Here is a 20,190-nt window from a genome sequence, read left to right as displayed (position 1 = left end):
AAAATGAGGATCCATGTGGAAGTAACTTGCAGTTATTTAGTAAAAGGGGATAATAGTATTGAAATGTTCTTACATGAAATGCTGTAGATTCAGGGAAAATTCCCTTTTCACCCCTGGGGTGGTATTTTGGATATTATTAATAATAGCCAAAGAAAGAAACTAAGAACAAGTTGATGCTGTGCTGTCCTAGTTCTAAATCCATTTTATAGTTTTCTTATGGCCACCTTTCCCAAACTCCCACACTGAAACTGTTGCATTATTGAATCTCAGTTTTAGTTCTGTTTGACTCCCATTTTAGTTCTTTTGATTTAGTAGCCTTCCATTATTCAGGTGGTTTTCTGTTACGTGTTCAATTCCTCAGTAAGATGCCGGGCTGCAGACTATTTTCCTGTATTCAGCTACATTCTGCATGACTGTCTCTGATTACTACCTTGAATCTTCACCTTGGTTCAAGGTTTCTGTCACAGCTGAAGGGAAAGGAAATAGGTACCTTTTTTCACCCAGCACTTTTTAAATTTATATCCCAAAGGAGGATTAAAAATCCTCCTAACCATGTAATATATACCTGAAATTCTAGCTGTGGTAAAACAGGTGACTTCTCTAACATGGCTAATGAGCTGTAGCAGAAGAAAATATATCCCTCTTTACCTGAGATTTCATAGTTTGTGTATATGTAGTTTGTGTATATTTCATAGTTTGTGTACCAGTTTTTTTTTTAATTGGTAGTATAAACTCTTAAAAACTGTTGTTTGATCCAAAGACTGGTGTACTTCACATATAAACCTGTAATGGTGTTTTCATCTCCTTCTTCCAGTTAGCTGACTTTTCAAATGGGAGAAAATATGAATTCTTTTTCAGAGGTTGCCGATGTCATTTGTTAGTAAAAAATTGATTTGGGAAAAAGTAAGTTTCATTCATCAGATAAACCCCTGTCAGTGTTTGAACAGTCAGTTCTTTCTCCTGGCCCTTCTTAAGTGAGCTATAAAGAAGACTTGGTGATTCACTCATAGGTTGGCCACAGAAGAAAGCCTTTGTTATCTCTTGCTAGCAGCTTTTGAGCCCACCTCTATGTCTCCAGGTGGATCTGGAGTAGACATTGTTAGCTAATGATGATCACTTTACTCATTTAGAGTCGTTCTGCTCCCTGCATCATGCCAGCAGGCTTCAGTGCCCAAAGCCAAGGCCACAGCCCTGTGTCAGACATTTTGTTTGCAATGTTTGATGTTGCTATTGTGGGTGATTTATTTAATTTCCATTATTGCTCTATTTACCATTGTTAAAAATCAAGAGTAAATTGCAGTATTTGTCCCATTGCATTTTTTCCAAATATGTTTCCCAAAAACTTATTCTGTATCTAAAGCATCCATGTTATGGTTGGAGAACCTAACATGAAATAGATAGAATAATGATTTGAGTACCTCACTCTACATATTTTATTGAAAACATGCCTCAAGCAACATTAATTTCTTCTATTTAGCTTTCAGAATAATTTTGCATATTTAGAACTTATCTTCAACTAAATAAATTCTTTTATACAGTGTGCTTTATTTATATTAACACTATAGCATTTCAATTTATATTACCATTTTATAGTAATTTCAATTCGTATATAATGAATATAAATAAAATATTCTAGAACTTCTTTTGTAAAATTGAGGTATGTCTTATATACTGCTTCTTATATACTAACAGATATATTCCTTGTAACAGGAAAACAAGGAATGCACAAAAACCAATAAATAATAGAGCTGTATAGCAAACACTTGAATAAGAGATAATATCTCACTATGAGAAAAAAAAAACAAAAATGTAATTGCCCTCAGTAGTGTAGTAAGATAAATTTTTAAGGGAATGAAATGGAAGTAGTAGGCCTGAGCACTTTGCTTTAGACGCACAGATTTGAATACGCACAATTTTGTAGTAAATACTTTCGACGTAAATTTTACATACAGCATCCTCAGATTATGACGCAATAAAATTGGAAGTGAATAAGAAAACAGATTTTGAACCAAATGAAAAAGAGAAATACATACTACAATAAAACTACACTACTTGAAAGACATAAAAAATCCCCCTCACCAATTATCATGAGGCTGGCATAGCTTAACTCATAATTTTGTTCAACTCTACATGCCAATTTCAACAAGAAAAAATAGAGTATATATAATGTACTGGTTAATCCCAAAAGAACTTAAGAAAAGAACAGAGTAAGATAGACAAAATTAAGATGAAAACTACTGAAATGAATAATTAAAAATTTTTTTAACTTTAGAAACTAGATAACAAAAATTAAAAACACTACACAACTGGGTATTTTGAATACACTAGTTGCAATAGGAAGCACAAGAATCCTATGGAATCACTGGTGAATATTTTTAAGTGTGTAATATGTATATCATAGGAATAGCTACTAAGCCAGTCACAGTGGCTCACGCCTGTAATCCCAGCGCTTTAGGAGGCCGTGGTGGGTGGATCAGCTGAGGTCAGGAGTTCAAGACCAGCCTGGCCAACATGGTGAAACCCTGTCTCTACTAAAAATACAAAAATTAGCTGGGCATGGTCGCAGCACCCGTAATCCCAGCTACTCGGGAGGCTGAGGCAGGAGAATTGCTTGAACCTGGGAGGCAGAGGTTGCAGTGAGCCAGGACCATGCCCTTGCACTCCAGCCTAGGCAACAAGAGCGAAACTCTGTCTCAAAAAAAAAAAAAAAAAAGGAAAAGGGGAAAAAAAAGAAATAGCTACTAAACACTAAAGTAAATTGAAGTTTACCCAGTTTATTTTGTGAGGCAGACAGGTATGGTGCCCACTAAGGTCAGAACATAAGATTGAAGGCAGGCTTGTTGATGAATATAGATGAAAAAACTCTAAGAATAATGTAAATAGAACACATATTAAAAGGTATCCAACAATTAAAAATAATACTCACCATGACCAAGTGAGATTTAGTATAGAAATTCAAGACTGGTTCAGTGTAAGTCAAACTATTAATATAATCCATTTCATTACTAGGAAAAATAGTAAAATCAATTAAAACAATGTTCATTGACCTGGGATGGGATACTATTCTAGGCACTGGAAGGATACAAAGAGACATATATCAGTAGAATCCTTGTGCTCTCAAGGGTTTATAACCTAGTACATTAAAAAAGAAAATTAATGAAAATCATGATGTACCCCAAATATTTGAAAATATTCCAAAAATGTCTTATAAAAATTAACAGACTGGGCGCGGTGGCTCACACCTGTAATCCCAGCACTTTGGGAGACCAAGGTAGCTGGATCACTTGAGGTCAGGAGTTTGAGACCAGCCTGGCCAACATGGTGAAACCTCATCTCTACTAAAAATACAAAAATTAGCCAGATCTGGTGGCATGTGCCTATAGTTCCAGCTACTCAGGAGGCAAGAGAATCACTTGAATCCAGGAAGCGAGGTTGTAGCCAAGATCACGTCACTGTGCTCCCGCCTGGGCAACAGAGGGATACTCTGTCTTTTAACATACATTCCTGACAATTCAAAAAAGTATAAAAGAAATGTAGGGTTTTTCATATATATTTGTAACTAAGATTTAACATTAGCCTAAAAGGAAAAGTAAAGGCATCTTCTGTTAAAAAGTAAAATAGTGCTGCCTCATATCAAATGTTAGCTATTATATAAAAGTTAAGAAAACAAGGTACGGATATATGCAAGAAGGAAATTAAACTATCAGAATTCAAATGATTGTTATATATCCTGAAAATCTGAAAAATTAAGCAGCATAATAATTGAATTTAGAAATGTTACAAATTTTAAGTAAAGCATGTTACTGTATTTTAACAATAGATAATATAGCAACAAATATATACCTGTTAACAGTGACACACATAAAATACTTTAACATAATGTTCTGTGTATATGTGAATACTAAAACTTTAATAGCAAGTATGAAACAAGTTTGAATAAATGGAAAGTTGTACCCTGGCTAGTGGGAAGGCCAGATGTATTAAAATCACATGCTTACTATATATTAATTACTAGATTTAATATTTAACCAAAATACCAATATAATATCTTTAGAAGCCTTAATACCAGCAGCAACGTTACCTGAGAATCTCAATTCCCCACCCCAGACACAGGGAATCTATCTACGTTTTAAGATTTTAAGATTTCCAGGTGATTCCTGTTTGTTTAAATAAGTGGTTAATATGTGACCTATTTGGATGAATGGGAAAACTATATATCAAAGGGGATAGAAGGAAACTGTACAGAATAAAATCAGAATAGTGCCTATAATATTGTAAACAGTTAATATTCTATGGTGATGATTTTTGTCCTAACAACTTTATTGAGGCATAATTCATATACCGTAAAATTTACCCATCATACGTATATAATTCAGTGCCTTTTAGTTAATTTATGATGTTATACAACCATCACTACCACCCAATTTTAGAATATTTTCATCACCCCAAAGACTTGCTCATTAATAGTAACCCACTCCCAACCCCAGGCAACCACTGAAATGTTCTGTCTCTACACATTTGTTTTTTCCAAGAATTTCTTGTAAGTGATATAATATATTATGTAGTCTTTTGTGTTTGGCTTCTTTCACTTAGCATAATGTTTTTGAGGTTTATCCATGTGGTAATAAATAAAAGTTTGTTCTGTTGTATAGATATATCATAGTTTGTTTATGCATTCACTAGGTAATGGATTTAACACTTTCCAGTTTTTGACTATTATGAATAATGCTGCTATGAATATTTACATATAAGTCTTTGTGTGGACTTAAGTTTTCATTTCCCCTGCGTAGACACCTAAGAGTGGAGTTGCAGGGTCATGGTAAGTTTATGTTTATTTTTTTAAGATGCAGGCAAACTGTTTTCCAAGGTAGATGTGCCATTGTACAGTCTTACCAGTCATGTAAAAGGGTTCCAATTTTGATTGGGATTACATTGAATCTATAAGTCACTATGAGGAGAATTGTCATCTTAACACCAGTGAGTTTTCTAATCCATGAATATGAAGTGTTCCTTTATTTAAATCTTCTCTGATTTATCTCAGCAATGTTTTGTAGTTTGCATTCTATGTCTTACACTTCTTTTTAAAATTTATTCTTTAAGTATTTTATTCTTTATGATTCTGTTGTGAATGAAATTGTTTTCTTAAGTTCATCTTTAGGTTATTTATTGCTTACATATATATATATATATCTTGGAATATTTTCATTTGGACTTATTTTTGAAGGATAGGCTCTTTTTAGTCGGATATAGAAGTTTTGCTTTCTCCACTAAAATATGGCATTCCACTGCCTTCTGACTTCCATTATTTCTGATGAGAAGTCAGTGATTTATCATATTGTTATTTTTCGCTTGGTATTTTTGGAGTTTTTCTTTGACTTGAATTGATGTTTGACTATGAAGTGTCTAGGCATGGATTTCTTTGTGTCTATCCTACTTGGGTTTTGTTTTTGTTTTTTGACAACTTTTTGGATCTGTAGATTATTTTTCATCAAATTTGGAAATATTTCAACCATCATTTCTTTTCTTCAAATACTTATTCTGCCTCTTTCTTGCTCCTTTCCTCCTGATATTCCCATTGCATGCATGTTGGTATCCTCAGTATTATTGCATAGATCTCCGAGGTTTTGTTCATTTTCTCGAACTTTCTTCTTTGTTTCTCATATGTACTTTTCAAATCTAGAATTTGATTTTGTTTTGTTTTTGTAGTTTCTACTTCTGTGTTGATATTCCCTGTTGAGTCAGTCACCGTATTTTAATTTCTTAAACAGGTCTCCTTTAATTCTTTGAGCATATTTATGATAGCTAGTTTGGGAGTCTTTTTCTGAGTGGGACATCTGAACCCACTCAGAAACAGTTTCTGTTTGTTCGTTTGTTTGTTTTTTTGATCTGTTGCCCAGGCTGGAGTGTAGTGGCGCAATCTCAGCTCACTGCAACCTCTGCCTCCCGGGTTCAAGCGATTCTCCTGCTTCAGCCTCCCAAGTAACTGGGATTACAGATGCATGCCACCATGCCTGGCTAATTTTTTTTTTTTTAATTTTTAGTAGAGACGGGGTTTCACCGTGTTGGACAGGCTGGTCTTAATCTCCTGATCTCAGATCTGCCCACCTTGGCCTCCCAAAGTGCTGGGATTACAGGCAATAGCCACTGTGCCTGTCCAGAAACAGTTTTTATTGACTGTTTTTTTCACTTGAGTATAGGACACATTTTCCTGTTTCTTTACATGTTGTGGAATGTTTTTGCTAAAAACTGGACGTATTAGATAATACAGCGTAACAGCTCTGGTTCTGATTTTCCTCGCCCCTGACAGTTGTCATTATTGTTATTATATATAATTGCTTATTCTTAAATGACACGTGCAGACTTAATGTGCAGAATCTCTCTCCCCACTGAGGTGCAGCCAACTCGGGTCTCTGTTCAGTTTTGTTTTTTTTTAATTTTTAACCTAGCTTTCTTGGAGTCCTGCTTGTGTCTGCATAGCTGAGTGGTTGGCTGTTGGTTAAAGGTGCTCAAGCATTTTGAGCTAGTAAGGCTTATATCTTTTGGGGTGTGTGTGTGTGTGTGTGTGTGTGTGTGTGTGTGTGTGTTGGGAGAGCATGTAGTTTTCAAATTTGCCCAGCTTTTATTTTCTGCTGAGCCCTCTCAGTTTTTCCTCACATGCAGGAAGCCTCTCAGTCAGCAAGAGATCTATGGAGAGTTCAGGCTCTCTCCAGTCTCCTCTGGACATATATTCAGCCATCAGTTAGCCAGGACTGTGTGGGGAGTTTAGCCCCCCTCTGTGACTCTCTCATTTCCAGAATCTGCTTGTTAAATTTCTGGATTTCTGATAGTCTGCCCTTCTTCTCAACCAGGACAGTAGCCTTTGAATAACAGAGTATAGGCTTTCTCTGTTCTTTTCTAGTTGGGTTTAATGCTTTGACCCCACAACGCTACTGGGTGTGGGTTTTTTGCCCTGTCCTTCAAATCATGTTAGCTCCCTGCGACAATGAAGCTGCTGGGTTTTGTAGCCAGCCTTGCCCAGGAACTATTAGATGTACTGGTGCTTGGGTAGGGTGTGGCAGGGGTGGGGTAAGAAGCAACCCCAAGCTGTGACTCCCACTATTCTTACACAAATTTCAGCAGTTTTTTGTAAAAACACTTAAATTTGTCATTTGACTTTGGCTATTTTCTGGAGTTCCAAAATGGCTGTTTTTGACACTTTTGTCTAGTTTTATAGTTGTTTTGAGGGGAAAGGATTTGCTGACCTCTTCAGTTTGCCACAGCTGGAAGTCCTGCCTCCTGTTTTGTTTTGTTTTTGTAATATTTTTGGGTTTGGTTATTTTTAACAGGCTAATCGAAAACCTGAAGCACATCTATATGTTGTAGCTGCTTCAGCGTTTTGCTTCACAATGGAAGAAGTTAGGAGATTGTGATTAGATTAGGGGTGGGGCTGTAGTCCTAAATTTGCTGACAGCACTTTCCTGTGGAATGCTTCCTAATAATGTATTCCTGTGTAATGATGAAGAAAATGTTTATTTTTTTAAGCAAGCAGATTCCTTTGGTATTCTACTACAACATAAAAAAGACATTATAGTATGCTCGTTTCTACAGAATGAATTTGGCACAGGGAAAGAAGTGACAAAGTTCTTTGGGCTGGTATAGATGTATATCTATATGAAAAATAATGGAAAGACTCATCCTTTTAAAAAGTTACTCATTATACAGGTTTAAACTAAAATACTTTTTTTTGTGCTAGAAAATTAAGCTGGGCAGTTTGCCTTTTTAAAAAACCTTTCTAATTTAGTAACACACATACACAAAATAAAATGTATAACTCAGTGGCGTATCACAAAGTGCAGACTTCTATAACCACCATTCAAGTGAGATACAGGACATCACCAGTACCCAGAAGTCCCCTGTGCCTTCTAGGATCCATACCCCAAGAGAGGATTCTTGGATCTCACACAAGAAAAAATTCGGGGCAAGTCCATAAAGTGAAAGCAAGTTAAGTAAAGGAATAAAAGAATGGCTACTCCATAGGCAGAGCAGCCCTGAGGGCTGCTGGTTGCCCATTTTTATGATTATTTCTTGATTATATGCTAAACAAAGGATAGATTATTTATGCCTCCCCTTTTTAGGCCATATAGGGTAACTTCTTGATGTTGCCATGGCATTTGTAAACTGTCATGGCGCTAGTGGGAGTGTCTTTTAGCATGCTAATGTATTATAATTCCAGAGGTCACTCATCACCATCTTGGTTTTGGTGGATTTTAGCTGACTGCTTTACTGCAACTTGTTTTACCAGCAAGGTCTTTATGACCTGTATCTTGTGCTGACTTCCTATCTCATCCTGTGACTCAGAATGCCTTAACTTCCTGGTAATGCAGCCCAGTAGGTCTCAGCCTCATTTTACCCACCCCTTACTCAAGATGGAGTTGCTCTAGTTCAAATGCCTCTGACACTCTACCATCGTTGTCCTCCCCTCCCAAGATAATCACTATCCTAACTTTTATGCTAACTACTTCCTTTCCCAGCAGTTTCTGTCTCCTAAGTGTGCATCCCTAAACATTATAGTTTAACTTTGCCTTTTTAAAAAAAATATTATGGAAATGGTATCTTGTAGTATATATTTATTGTGACTGATTTCTTTTGTTCAAAATTATGTTTGTAAGATTTGTCTATGTTGTTGCATATAGCAGTAGTTTATTTTAATTGCTGGAGAGTATTCCGTTGTTTGAATATACTACAATTTGTATACTGTATATTATATATTAAACATTCTGTTTGTGGATATTTAAGCTATTTCCAGTTTTAAGGGTATTACAAATATTGCTGCTCTGAATATGCTTGCATGTGTCTTAATGTATAGATATGCATATTCCTTTTGGTTATATACCTAGGAGTCAAATTGCCAGGTCATAGTGTATATATATTTTTGACTTAATAGATAATGTCAACTTGTTTTCCAAAGTGATTATAACAGTTTACCTTCCTAAAAACTATAAGAATTTCCATTGCTCTTCATCTTAACAAAACATTTGCTATTGTTAGACTTTAAAAAAATTGATTTGTAGGATTCTGTATACATCTGGATAAGAGCCCTTTGTTCCTTATAAGTGTTGCGGGCATCTTCTCCTATGTGACATGCATTTTTACTCTCTTAACAATGTAGTTATGAAAAGATGTTCTTGACTTTAAAGTAGTCAAATATATCAATATTTTCCAGTGTGATTAGTGCTTTTTGTGTTCAACTGATGAAATCCTTCCCTGCCTTAATATCATATTCTTCTATATGTTATCTTCTAAAAGCGATGTGATTTTGATTTTCACATTTATATCTACATCCTACCTGGAATTCATTTTTGTGTATAGTGTGAAGTAGGTTTGGAGGTTCATCTTATTTTTCCATGTGGATATTTCATGATTCCAATAACATAGATTGAAAAGATACTATATCTGACAGGGTTCAATCAGGAGAAAGAAACCACACCAGTTATTTAAACAGAGTTTAATATGGGAAAAAATGTTAATTAGGTATAAAGTTGTCAAGTAGATAACTAAAAATGCAAGAAGAAAACACATAAGATATCACAAAAGTAGCGGTTTCCACCCCACAACAGGAAGAATAAAGGGAAGAGGTTGAAATTATTAAATTTAGAACCCCATGATGTCTGAGGAGAGGATACTGGCTCACTGATGCTGGTATCTGGCATGAAAGATGTGGTGAGGCTAGTTCTGCAAGTTTTGGCAGAACTATAAACTGAATTCAGCTACTGCTATAAGAAGGTACTATTGCTGGGAGTGAAGAAGTGTATTGCTTGGGTGTCACAGAAACAAGAAACAGACAGGAAGCCCATAGGAGGAGCAAGTCCCTTCTTCCTCCTCCAGCCTTGCAGTCTCCCTCTACAACCTTCTGTTGGCAGAGCCTAACATGGAGCCAGTTGGCAAAACCAAAATGTGGTTTGTAGAGTTTAGCTCCACAGCATTATAGAGCAGTGTTTAGGTGGATGGGTTTGAAGCTGAGAGAGAATAGCTTAATAACTGACACAACCTTCCTGTCTCCACTGCTCTGCAGAGCCAACTTTTTGGTAAGTCAAGTGTTCATATAGGCGATAGTCTCTTTTTAGATTATATTTCTATTTCATCTATCTTTGTACCAAAATTACACTATGTAAATTACTGTAGCTTTACTGTGTCTTCATACCTAGCTTTATTATGTCGGTCTTCAAAACCGACCTATCCTTCTTGAAGTGTTTTAGCTGTCCTTAGAACACTTGAATTTATAGAAAAACTTTAAAACTACTTCCTCTATCCCCCCATCAATTTGGGGGGAACTGAAAATTTTACAATGTTGAGTCCATGAATATGATACATCTTTCCTTTTATTCTTTAATTTTGCTCTGTAATATTTTTTAAACATCTTGTATAGAAGTCTTGTGTAGCATCTGTTAGCTTTAATCCCAGATATTACATATTTTTAATATTATAAATAGTATTTTTTATAAATTTCATTTTATTTTTATTTTGAAAATTTCAAACTTACATTATTTTCCGTTTGTATAATTAGACCCCATTATACCCACCACCTAGATTCAGTGTTTAATAAGATCTGCTTCATTTGTTTCAACTATTTTTTTATTGTTGCTGAAGTATTTTAAAACAAATCCTAGATCTCATGTCATTTCACCTATTTATACTTATAAGTATGCATCTCTAGAAAATATGGACATATTATTTATAACTAATTCTAAGCCATATTCACATTTCCTCATTTATATTTTTAAAATTTTTTATTTTATGTATACAGAGCTAACATGGTTTTTTTCATTGAGTGGATGCCTTGGATAATTCATTCAACAAAGATCATTTAGTCCAACTTAATGAAACCTATATCCTTCACGTACTGATGGAAACACTGGCAGCACCTATTGAGGCCATGTTTCAGGATCAGAGCATGCTGGTTTGAGCAGATGCAACAAGTGTGAGAACCCCGGCCGAATTTTCATGGGTGGCTCCAGTAGAGCTGCTGGTGACCCATCTTTCTTTCAGGAGTGCAACCAGGCGAAGGGCCTCTTTTATTTCAAAAATGTTTTTTACTGTTGATATGTTCAATTTGCTTTTAACTTCAGGCATATTGTTCACATTTTGTATTAAGTGATTATTAAAATATTAGCCATTAAAATATTAAAGTATGCTCTATGACAATTCAGAACAAAGTTTTCTGATGTGAGCTTTATTTCTAAATTCGTTAAGATTTTTGACATCTGCAAAGCCACACTGTCACAAACCTACCATGTGAATAAAACTGTCTTTTTCTTTCAAATGTTTTCTATCCTTACATAAACCTAATGTGCAACAAAAATTGCCATTTGTTAAATATAAATTTTTTTCTAGTCCTCAATGTTCCTATTACTGAACACATATCTTTCAGGAAGTCATCAGTGAGATTAAAAGTAAGTGCATTTTTGTGTGACATATTTTTAGTTTTACTTGCCCCTTGTAACCTCTTCTTGCCTAGACAAAGTTGTTAAAATGCAAGAGGGAGATGTAGTTGTGAGTTATTTTCATTTGTGGCTTTGCCTAGAAACCTTTCCTTCATTGTTTCAACTGGTTTTCCTCCCCATGCAATATTCGTAGGTCTGTTTCTAAGCAAGGACTGTGACTAGTGGGCCATGAAAACTACCTAGACTTGGCAGACTGGGCTGTATCATGTTCACCCCCTAACATGAGAAAATCTGGCATGGCAGTTTTCCTGCATGCAGTTCAATACTCCTCGTAGACATATTGAACAGTAACTGAGGAGGAAGTCTCTGTATCTCCCCAACATCTACAGTATGGATGGAACTAATTAATTCATGATCTAAAAAACAATTAAATATTCCCAAGACCACAAGAATTATCATAAAATGATTTAGCTACATTTTAACTTATCCAGTATTATTGGTGGGGACTGAAAGGGTCTTAAGAGTTAGGTTTCACTCACTAGTACTAAGTACTTGAAAATAAATATGACAGCTTGATACTGGATGGCTTACCTGTTCCTTATCCTTCCTCCATTATCAGCACCCTCAGGTGTCTCACTGCAGATCAGAATGGCCCAGTGCTGTCTTATCTGCTGAGATCTTTGCTATTTTTAGTTCATTAAACACAGAGTTAGAGGATGTTTAAGTTCTTATTTAACTCTTTGAGTCAAATATAGATATTTTGCTGCTCCTAATATTATTTGCTCCTCCTAATATTGAATAATTAGGATATGAAGAAAAGAATGAACTGTTTCTCAGCCTTGGTTTATCTGTTGTATAAGGCCTTTTTTCTTTGTAATACAAATTAGCAAATTTGGGAATCATTTTATATATCCTAATAAATTGGAAAAGGATCTCTTTCTTAATGCATACAGCTAACCCAACAATTACCAAACTTGGATAAACAAACAAATGAGAAAAGAACTCGGCTAATAGGATACATTAAATATAGAAGATGAGAATCCATTTTTTATTTATGTGTTTTGGATGGGGGAAAAGCCTAGAAAGATTTCTGCTAAATTGTGTACAACTCTATATAATGTGGTGGAGTGCACACAAATTATAGCCTGTTAAAATTGCAATTAGAAAGACCAGTGAGAAATAAAAATAAATTTGTTATTCCATAACTTATTACATAAATTTCTTATGTATCCTTGAACATAAAACAAGGACCAAGGTACAAATAGGATACATTTCCTAGACTTGTTTGTTGTCAAAAATTTTGCCCCAATTTGCTGTTGTTTTCTGAAACAGACTTAATCTAAATACAAGTAAAAATAAGGAAATGAATTTCAAAATAAATGTGAAGGCAATAATCTAAATATTTAGAGTTTAGTTAGGAGGTTCTATTACTGAGATATGTACTGTATTGGTGTAGTTGACATATTGTAGTATGTGTAGCAAGAAATGGAGGATTGCTGATTACAACTTTATGTGAATAGAATTAGAAGAACCTGATTTTCTTAAACCAAGTTGAAGCACTTTTTAAATTATATTATGTATTTGCTTTGAATAGCTAAAAATATGTATCAGAAACATGAACTTTAAAACTGCTAAAACATGGGGGATTCTTCACATAAAAATGAAAGAGAAACAATTTCTTGGAGATTCTTGCTGTCTAGTTTAAAGATGTTTTAAGTGACATTTTAGTGGCTGAGAAAGTATTCCCAGTAATAAGTTTCACTTTTGTTTCATTACAACTTTTCTGCTTGTCAGTAATTTAAGCAGATTTGTGGCAGTGTTCAGTTTTCTGGGATTAAGAAAACTCAACAAAATGACCACAACAGATCTAAAATGCTTCCTGTTTTGTTATTGTACTCTTTTGATCAATTCCATATCTCTCTGAAAAATGACTTGTGGATTCTTCTGGCTTTTTAAAAAACAGTTGAATTTGTGAGGACAAAGAAGTATTGATAAACTCTGGACAAGTGTAAGGAAGGATTCTTTCTCATGACTCTTAAACATGCTGTTTGAAGTGTTAATAAGACTTAGAAAGTAAACTCCTGTTAGTAAAACTTGACTGTTTAAGAAGGGAATCAGATGAAATGACAGATGCACTGTCTTATTTAAGGCATCCAGTGTTTAGCAGAGAAAGTAACTGCCCCAGAATTGTAGGTATAAGGATGGCTCCTTTTTTTCCTGAAATGAAGAAACTTGTCCTAAGTGTTGTTCATTATCTCTACAGCTGGAACTTCATTAGCAAGTGCCGTTAGAATAACCAGGGTATTGCAGCAGCAGAGAAACTAAGCGCCTCAAGCCTTTGAGTAACAAGGAAAATAAAAGAATTCCTGTATAACATGCCTCCACACTTATCTGTGTTCTGTGGTACTATTTGTGCTGAACCAAAGCATCTGCTACCTCAAGTTAAGAGAGAACAAACTCAACATGGCATGAAATTACTGCACTGCCATTCACATTCATTAGAGTTACATTGTTGCCAGCTACAGGCATGACTGGCTTTTGCATGAATAATAAAATACTGCTTTGTGAATTTTACTTTAAAATATTACAAGACACAGTACTCACCTTGAGCCTGCGTCAAGTATTTTCAGGAGTGGGTTTATCTCCTTTAGTGGCTTTTCTAACCATAATAGGGTGACCAGTAAGTAATAGTCAGAAGTTAGGAAGAAGTATTGTATGAGGCCTTTGGAAAGGGCATTGTATTAAATCAGTTTACCTCATGTTTTAAAACTAATATTTATTGTGCCTGGCTAACTGTTAAAGATACTAAAATTATTGTCATTTGGCAACCATTGTAATAATTGATTCCGACAAAAATCGTGAATGGATACTAAAGTTAATGGATCAAAGTTCAGTGAGGAATAGGATATTTACACAGTTACAAAGGGAAAAAAATTGTAACCTTATAGTGGAGAAACCTGGCAGACACCTCATTCAAGTGATTAAAGTTATCAGCAGTAATGAGACATATTGACATTATATGCCTCCTGAGATGATGCACTGAGAAGGCATCAGTTCTTTGTTGTTTCTGTCAAAAATGGGTAATCTGAATCTAGTTATGAGAAAACACCAAACCCAAATTAAGGACTAGTCTTCAAGGTAACTGGCCTGGTCTATATATTTCAAAAATGGCAGTCGTGAAAGACATGCCAAATAACTTCTAGATTAGAGAAGACCAAAGAGACATGACAGTTGAATACAATGTGTTATCTGAAGTTTTCCCTTTTTCGTATTTCATTGATATTTTTCTCTTCTAGTAGCTAGATACTGGAGTAGTATATTTAAACAGAAAAAAAGTACGACTAATAATTTGAATATAGCAATATATCAGTGTCCCCTCCTATTTTCTAGTTTATGTGGATTTTAATCAGTATTGCAGATTTGGCTGGGGTGTGTGTGTGTGTGTGTATGTGTGTGTGTGTATGTGAGATACAGGGTCTCACTGTGTTGCCTAGGCTGGTCTAGAACTCCTGGCCCCAAGTGATACTCCTGTCTCAGCCTCAGCCTCCCAAAGTGCTGGGATTAACAGGTGTGAGCCACTGCACCCTGCCTGGGTTGGTATTTTTTAAGCAACAGTCATGAATGTTAGGTCTCCTGGCCTACTTGAGTTATATATGAAGCTATTGAAAACTCACAATTGCCTGTAGTCCCAGCTACTCAGAGGGCTGAGGCAGGAAGACTACTTGAGCCCAAGAGTTCCAGGCTGCAGTAATCTGTAATTGTGCCACTGCACTCCAGCCTGGGTGACGGTGAGACCCTGTCTCTAAAAAATAATAATAATAGATAATACTTGTTTTATCAAAATTTTGGCCAATGGAAGAAAGTGAAGCCATCGTGTTCTTAAAAAATACTAGAATACTCAATAGAGATAGCACTATGTTAAGGAAAAAAAAATACTAGAATACATAATTTCAGAGTTTCACGAGCACTTAGAAAAGGAAGTAGTGATCACTAAAATGAATCCATAAAGAAGTTTGATAATGGTTTTTAGACAGATACATAGATAATAGGAATTTTTGTTTTCAGGAAAGCAATTTGATGAGTGTCTGATTTCCTGAGTGATTGTAATTCATTGAATGAGTAACTGAATATCCGTACCCAAGATTAATGATTGAATGTCAGTCTTGTTGATGATTTCTAGTCTTCTATCTGTTGCAGAGATCTATTCTCAGTCCTATTCTAAACTTTAATTAATAACTTAGAAAGAGACATTAATGCCACATGAATCAATTTTTTTTTTTCGTTTTTTTAAAATACAGACACAGTCTTGCTGTATTGCCCAGGCTGATCTCAAACTCCTGATCTCAGGCAGTCCTCCTGCCTCAGCCTCCCAGAGTGCTGGGGACACAGGCGTGAGCCACTGAGCCCAGCCTCAAATTTTAAAATGACACAAATTTAGGAGGAATAAATACTCAGAGCATTGGATGATCAGAACAGGGGCTGAACGAATAATAGCTGAAAATGTTAGGCAGGAATCTAGCCAAATAAATTGGACGGAAATAAATTCTACCAGAACAACCAATCTTAGTATGATAGGTAGAAGGAAAAAAAAAAGCTCTAGGTTAGTTAATTTATGGAAAGTCAATTTGCCAAATGACCAATTGGCCACGTATACTTAATTTATTGGTATTTATTTTTTCTTTCAGTCTCGTTCTGTCACCCAGGCTAGAGTGCAGTCAAGAAATTTTGGCTCACTGCAACCTCCGTCTCCAGGTTCAAACGATTCTTGTGCCTCAGCCTCCCAAGTAGCTGGGATTATAGGCACCCGCCACCACACCCAGCTAATTTTAGTATTTTTGGTAGAGACTGAGTTTCGCCATGTTGGCCAGGCTGGTCTCAAACTCCTGACCTCAGGTGATCCACCCACCTTGGCCTCCCAAAGTACAGGGATTACAGGCGTGAGCCACTGAGCCCGGCCTGATATTCTTTTAACTATTTGGTTAATATGTATCAACTGGGTTCAGTCAAAAAAACAGAAACCACACTCCTATTTCAAACATAGGGAAATATAATACAGGAAATTGGTTATATAGGCGTTAGAAGGCTAAAAGGGGAAGGTGGTGGGGGACACAGTTGTTAAAAAGATAGTAATTACAAGAAGCAACTACCACACTAAGAGCTGGGAAATAAAAGGGATGAAGTTATCATTACTTGGGAGCTAGAGGGATCCCTAAGCTGGCACCCAGACTTCTAAGGAGGGGAAATTGTTCAACTGCTGCTTATATTGAAATCTGTATTACTAAAAGATGTTCATATACATAAGAAATCAAAATATTTAAATTGTGTTTGAACATGTCTTCCCTCTCAATGTAGTTCTGAAAATAAAGCACAAAACTAATTTGACTTTTATCAAATTAATATTATCTATGTGGCTTCTGTATGTTTGTTTTTTCCTGTCTTTAAAATGGCTTTACCACTAATACCTCTGCTACCTCAGATGTATAAAGTGACTTCTCAGACAGAGTAATTGTTTATATAAATTTAGACAGGGAATTTTTTTTTTTAAAGCATGGCAGATGATGTGGGTGACCAAACATTCTCTTTAATTGTTAGTATGTACTTTTTTATCTTTCTCACTGACACCTTAAGCTTCATTAAGTGGACTTAATGTTGAGTGTTTTAAGATAAAGATATTGTCATGATCTGAAACATTGGAAAACAAGGTGTGGAACTGATTTCTCTGTTTTTTTTTTCCCCCTTCCCCAAATACTGCTTCTTTAGGTCAGTAACAGATCCAAGAGATGGAAAGAGAGTAGCACTCAAAAAGATGCCCAACGTCTTCCAGAATCTGGTCTCTTGCAAAAGGGTCTTCCGGGAATTGAAGATGTTGTGTTTTTTTAAGCATGATAATGTAAGTGAAATTGGTATTTGGGGGAAACTATTTCCTAAGCCGCCTGCATTCAATTAGTAAAAAGCAAATGAGAGTTTAAAAGGGCACCTATAAGTAAAATTTGGAAATTGGCTACAGTTTTATGCCAAAATGTGAAAAGAAATAAGCGCACCAGTGAGGTTATAGGAGAATACTTATTGTTAGGCTTTCAATTCATACATTCTTATTGAAAGAGATGCACACAGAGTTTTCTAAGCTGTAGTCTTTCAGTGCTTTGCTCTCCTTTTATATATACTCTTTATGTCTCTCTATGACTGTCTTAAATTTTCACTATTGAGATTAGTGGTTTTCAACCTTAGCATATTAGACACACCTGGGGAGTCCATTTTATGAGCATTTTATTTGAGGGTTTGAAAATTACACTATGAATTATATGACATGCACAAGCTCTAAACCTCAAATCAGGAGTTTCACATTGGCTTCTGGAATGTGGTGTGCACTCTCATTTGTCAATCTGAATGTCTTTTTTAATTCTAAGAATACAAGCTATTAAATATGTTTAAAGCCCATAGAAAAGGAGCATGTATTTGTAGGGAAAATAGGTTATTAATAGAAACCACAACCAAGGTTTTTACTGAGGTGCTTGGAAACCTGAGACAAATTGGACCCTTTTTGTGACTGAACAATGAGCAAGTGTAAGTGAATTCAAGTGAATTCTAACATTGATTGATTGACAGATAAATATTGATTGATGCAAAGCAAATATTGATATTTAGCCGAGGAATAATACTAATATTCAACACAAAAATAGAGTGTAGTGATTTATGTAGTGAGTGATTTAAGTAGAAATAATTGACCCTTGGTTTTAAGTGCTTTATCTTTATCTCATAATATTTTAAATCAGAGATTAAGTTAGAGATGTGGGAAACAGTTTCTCCTATAAAAACAGTACATCCCAGTACATCCCTTAAGTTAACATAGGCTAGCTTATTTTTGGCTGTGTTTAGAGATGTGAAGACTTACAGACAAATAGACTCATTGTGTTTTGACAGAGCTTCCCTTCAACTAATCCTGAATTAAAAAGTTGATACATGTAAAATTTATGTGGAGGTTGCCAGCATTAGAATATGTTTTCATTTTCATGTGAAAAGAAAAACTGCATCAAATTCTTTATATAATACTCAACCTATGCTATTTTAATTGCCACAATAAAAACATCAGAAAAAAAAATTATGATTTCTTATGAGTCTGAGTGCTTATTTGCACAAAAAACTTGAGAACTTTGGCCAAAAGTTTGGTCTCACTTAAGAAGCAAATTTGCAAAAGTTTGAGGTATTTGTTAAAACTGGAGTACTAAACTTACCATATGGTTCACTCGAAGCTCCTTGGTTTGACATATTTCATTTTATTGATTATTCTTCTTGAAATTCTCTTGCCTTAATTTTTTTTAAAGGGTATTGCTGTGTTTTAGTCGATTGGAACTGCCTTGCAATGTGCTTGTTTTAATACATTTCAAAATACCACTTGAAGCCGGGGACAATGGCTGCATCTGTAATCCTAGCTACTCAGAAGGCTGAGGTGATAGATCACTTGAGTCCAGGAGTTCAAGACCAGCCTGGACAATGTAACGAGACTTCATCTCTAAAGAAGAAAGATTTTTAAATTAGCTGGGTGTGGTGGCACAGATCTGTAGTCTCAGCTATTTGGGAGGCTGAAGCGGGAAGATCGCTTGAGCCAGGAATTCAAGGTTGCAGTGAGTTGTGATCACCCCTGCACTTCAGTCTGGGTGCAGAGCAGGACTCCATCTCTAAAAGAAAAACCACAACACAAAACAAAATACCATTTGAGTTACTATTTTACTACCAATTCCTCAGATTTTAGAAATAATTTAGAATAATGTCTAGTTATTTATTAGTTATTTCTTGACCTTACCTTAGTGTGTCACCTCAGTATCAAAGAGTGCAGACCTTCTTTCATCGTCAGAGACTCAAGTAAAGGTGTCCATGATGAAGAAATATCCGAAGGGTGGCATCAGAAATTTGCTTACTCAGGGCTGGGTGCAGTGGCTCATGCTTGTAATCCCAGCACTTTGGGAGGCCAAGGCAGCTGAATCTTTTGAGTCCAGGAGTTCAAGACCAGCCTGGGCAACGTTGCAAAACCCTGTCTCTACAAAAAATAAAATTTAGCTGGGTTTGGTGGCACACGCCTACAGTCCCAGCTACTTAGGAGGCTGAGGTGGGAGGATCGCTTGAGCCTGGGAGGCAGAGGTTGCAGTGAGCCAAGATCACGACACTGCCTGGGCACAGAGCGCGATACCATCTCAAAAAAAAAAAAAAAAAAAAAGAAAGAAAGAAAGACAAAAAAGAAATTTACTTACTAATGATGTCAATGGCTTGCTATATTCAGACCAACCTTGGCCTCTTCTATAAAGGAGGGGTGGTATAATAAACTGCTGTTTGTCTAGTTGGTATTTTTGCTCAAGACTCATTCCTAATAACTAATTAAGTTACAAACACAGTGTCAAAGGGAGCAGTGTAAGAAAAATAAACTGAATTTGTGAAAATCGCACCGATTAAAACATACAAGCAATTCTAATATAGTTTCTAAGAGCTATGCTTTAAAGTCAGAACTAGGTTTGAATTTTGGTTCTACTGTTTTTTACTGATGCATCTTGGACGTTAACTTCTCCAAGCTTTAAGTTTTTTCATATTCAAAGCAGGCATGGTAAAAGCAGAAATAACTGTATATGATTGTTGCAGAAATTAAATTTTTTTAATGCATATAAATCTGCTCAACACACACACAACCACTATTTGGAGCTGCTGAGCTCTATCATAGAAGAGTGCCTGTGACATCTGTGAAAGTGTTTAAAAGTGAGGCACATAGTTGAAGATGGCATAG

The 20,190-nt window shown here is 35.6% G+C and overlaps 1 protein-coding gene across 2 annotated transcripts in view; it reads left to right on the top strand.

The window, feature by feature from the left end:
- Positions 1-20,190, top strand: part of NLK (nemo-like kinase) — a 152,101-nt gene that overhangs the window by 63,030 nt on the left and 68,881 nt on the right. For both annotated transcript variants that reach the window (XR_001007935.1, XM_011997544.1), the window contains exon 2: positions 17,181-17,310. Coding sequence is in view for 1 of the 2 variants with exons in the window: in XM_011997544.1 (XP_011852934.1) it covers positions 17,181-17,310 (130 nt within the window). In the remaining variant the exon portion in view is untranslated. The remainder of the gene's footprint in view (positions 1-17,180; positions 17,311-20,190) is intronic.

This window comes from Mandrillus leucophaeus, unplaced genomic scaffold (assembly GCF_000951045.1).
Source record: "Mandrillus leucophaeus isolate KB7577 unplaced genomic scaffold, Mleu.le_1.0 Scaffold541, whole genome shotgun sequence".
Classification (NCBI taxonomy): Eukaryota; Metazoa; Chordata; class Mammalia; order Primates; family Cercopithecidae; genus Mandrillus; species Mandrillus leucophaeus.
This window is presented reverse-complemented; position numbering and strand designations above follow the sequence as displayed.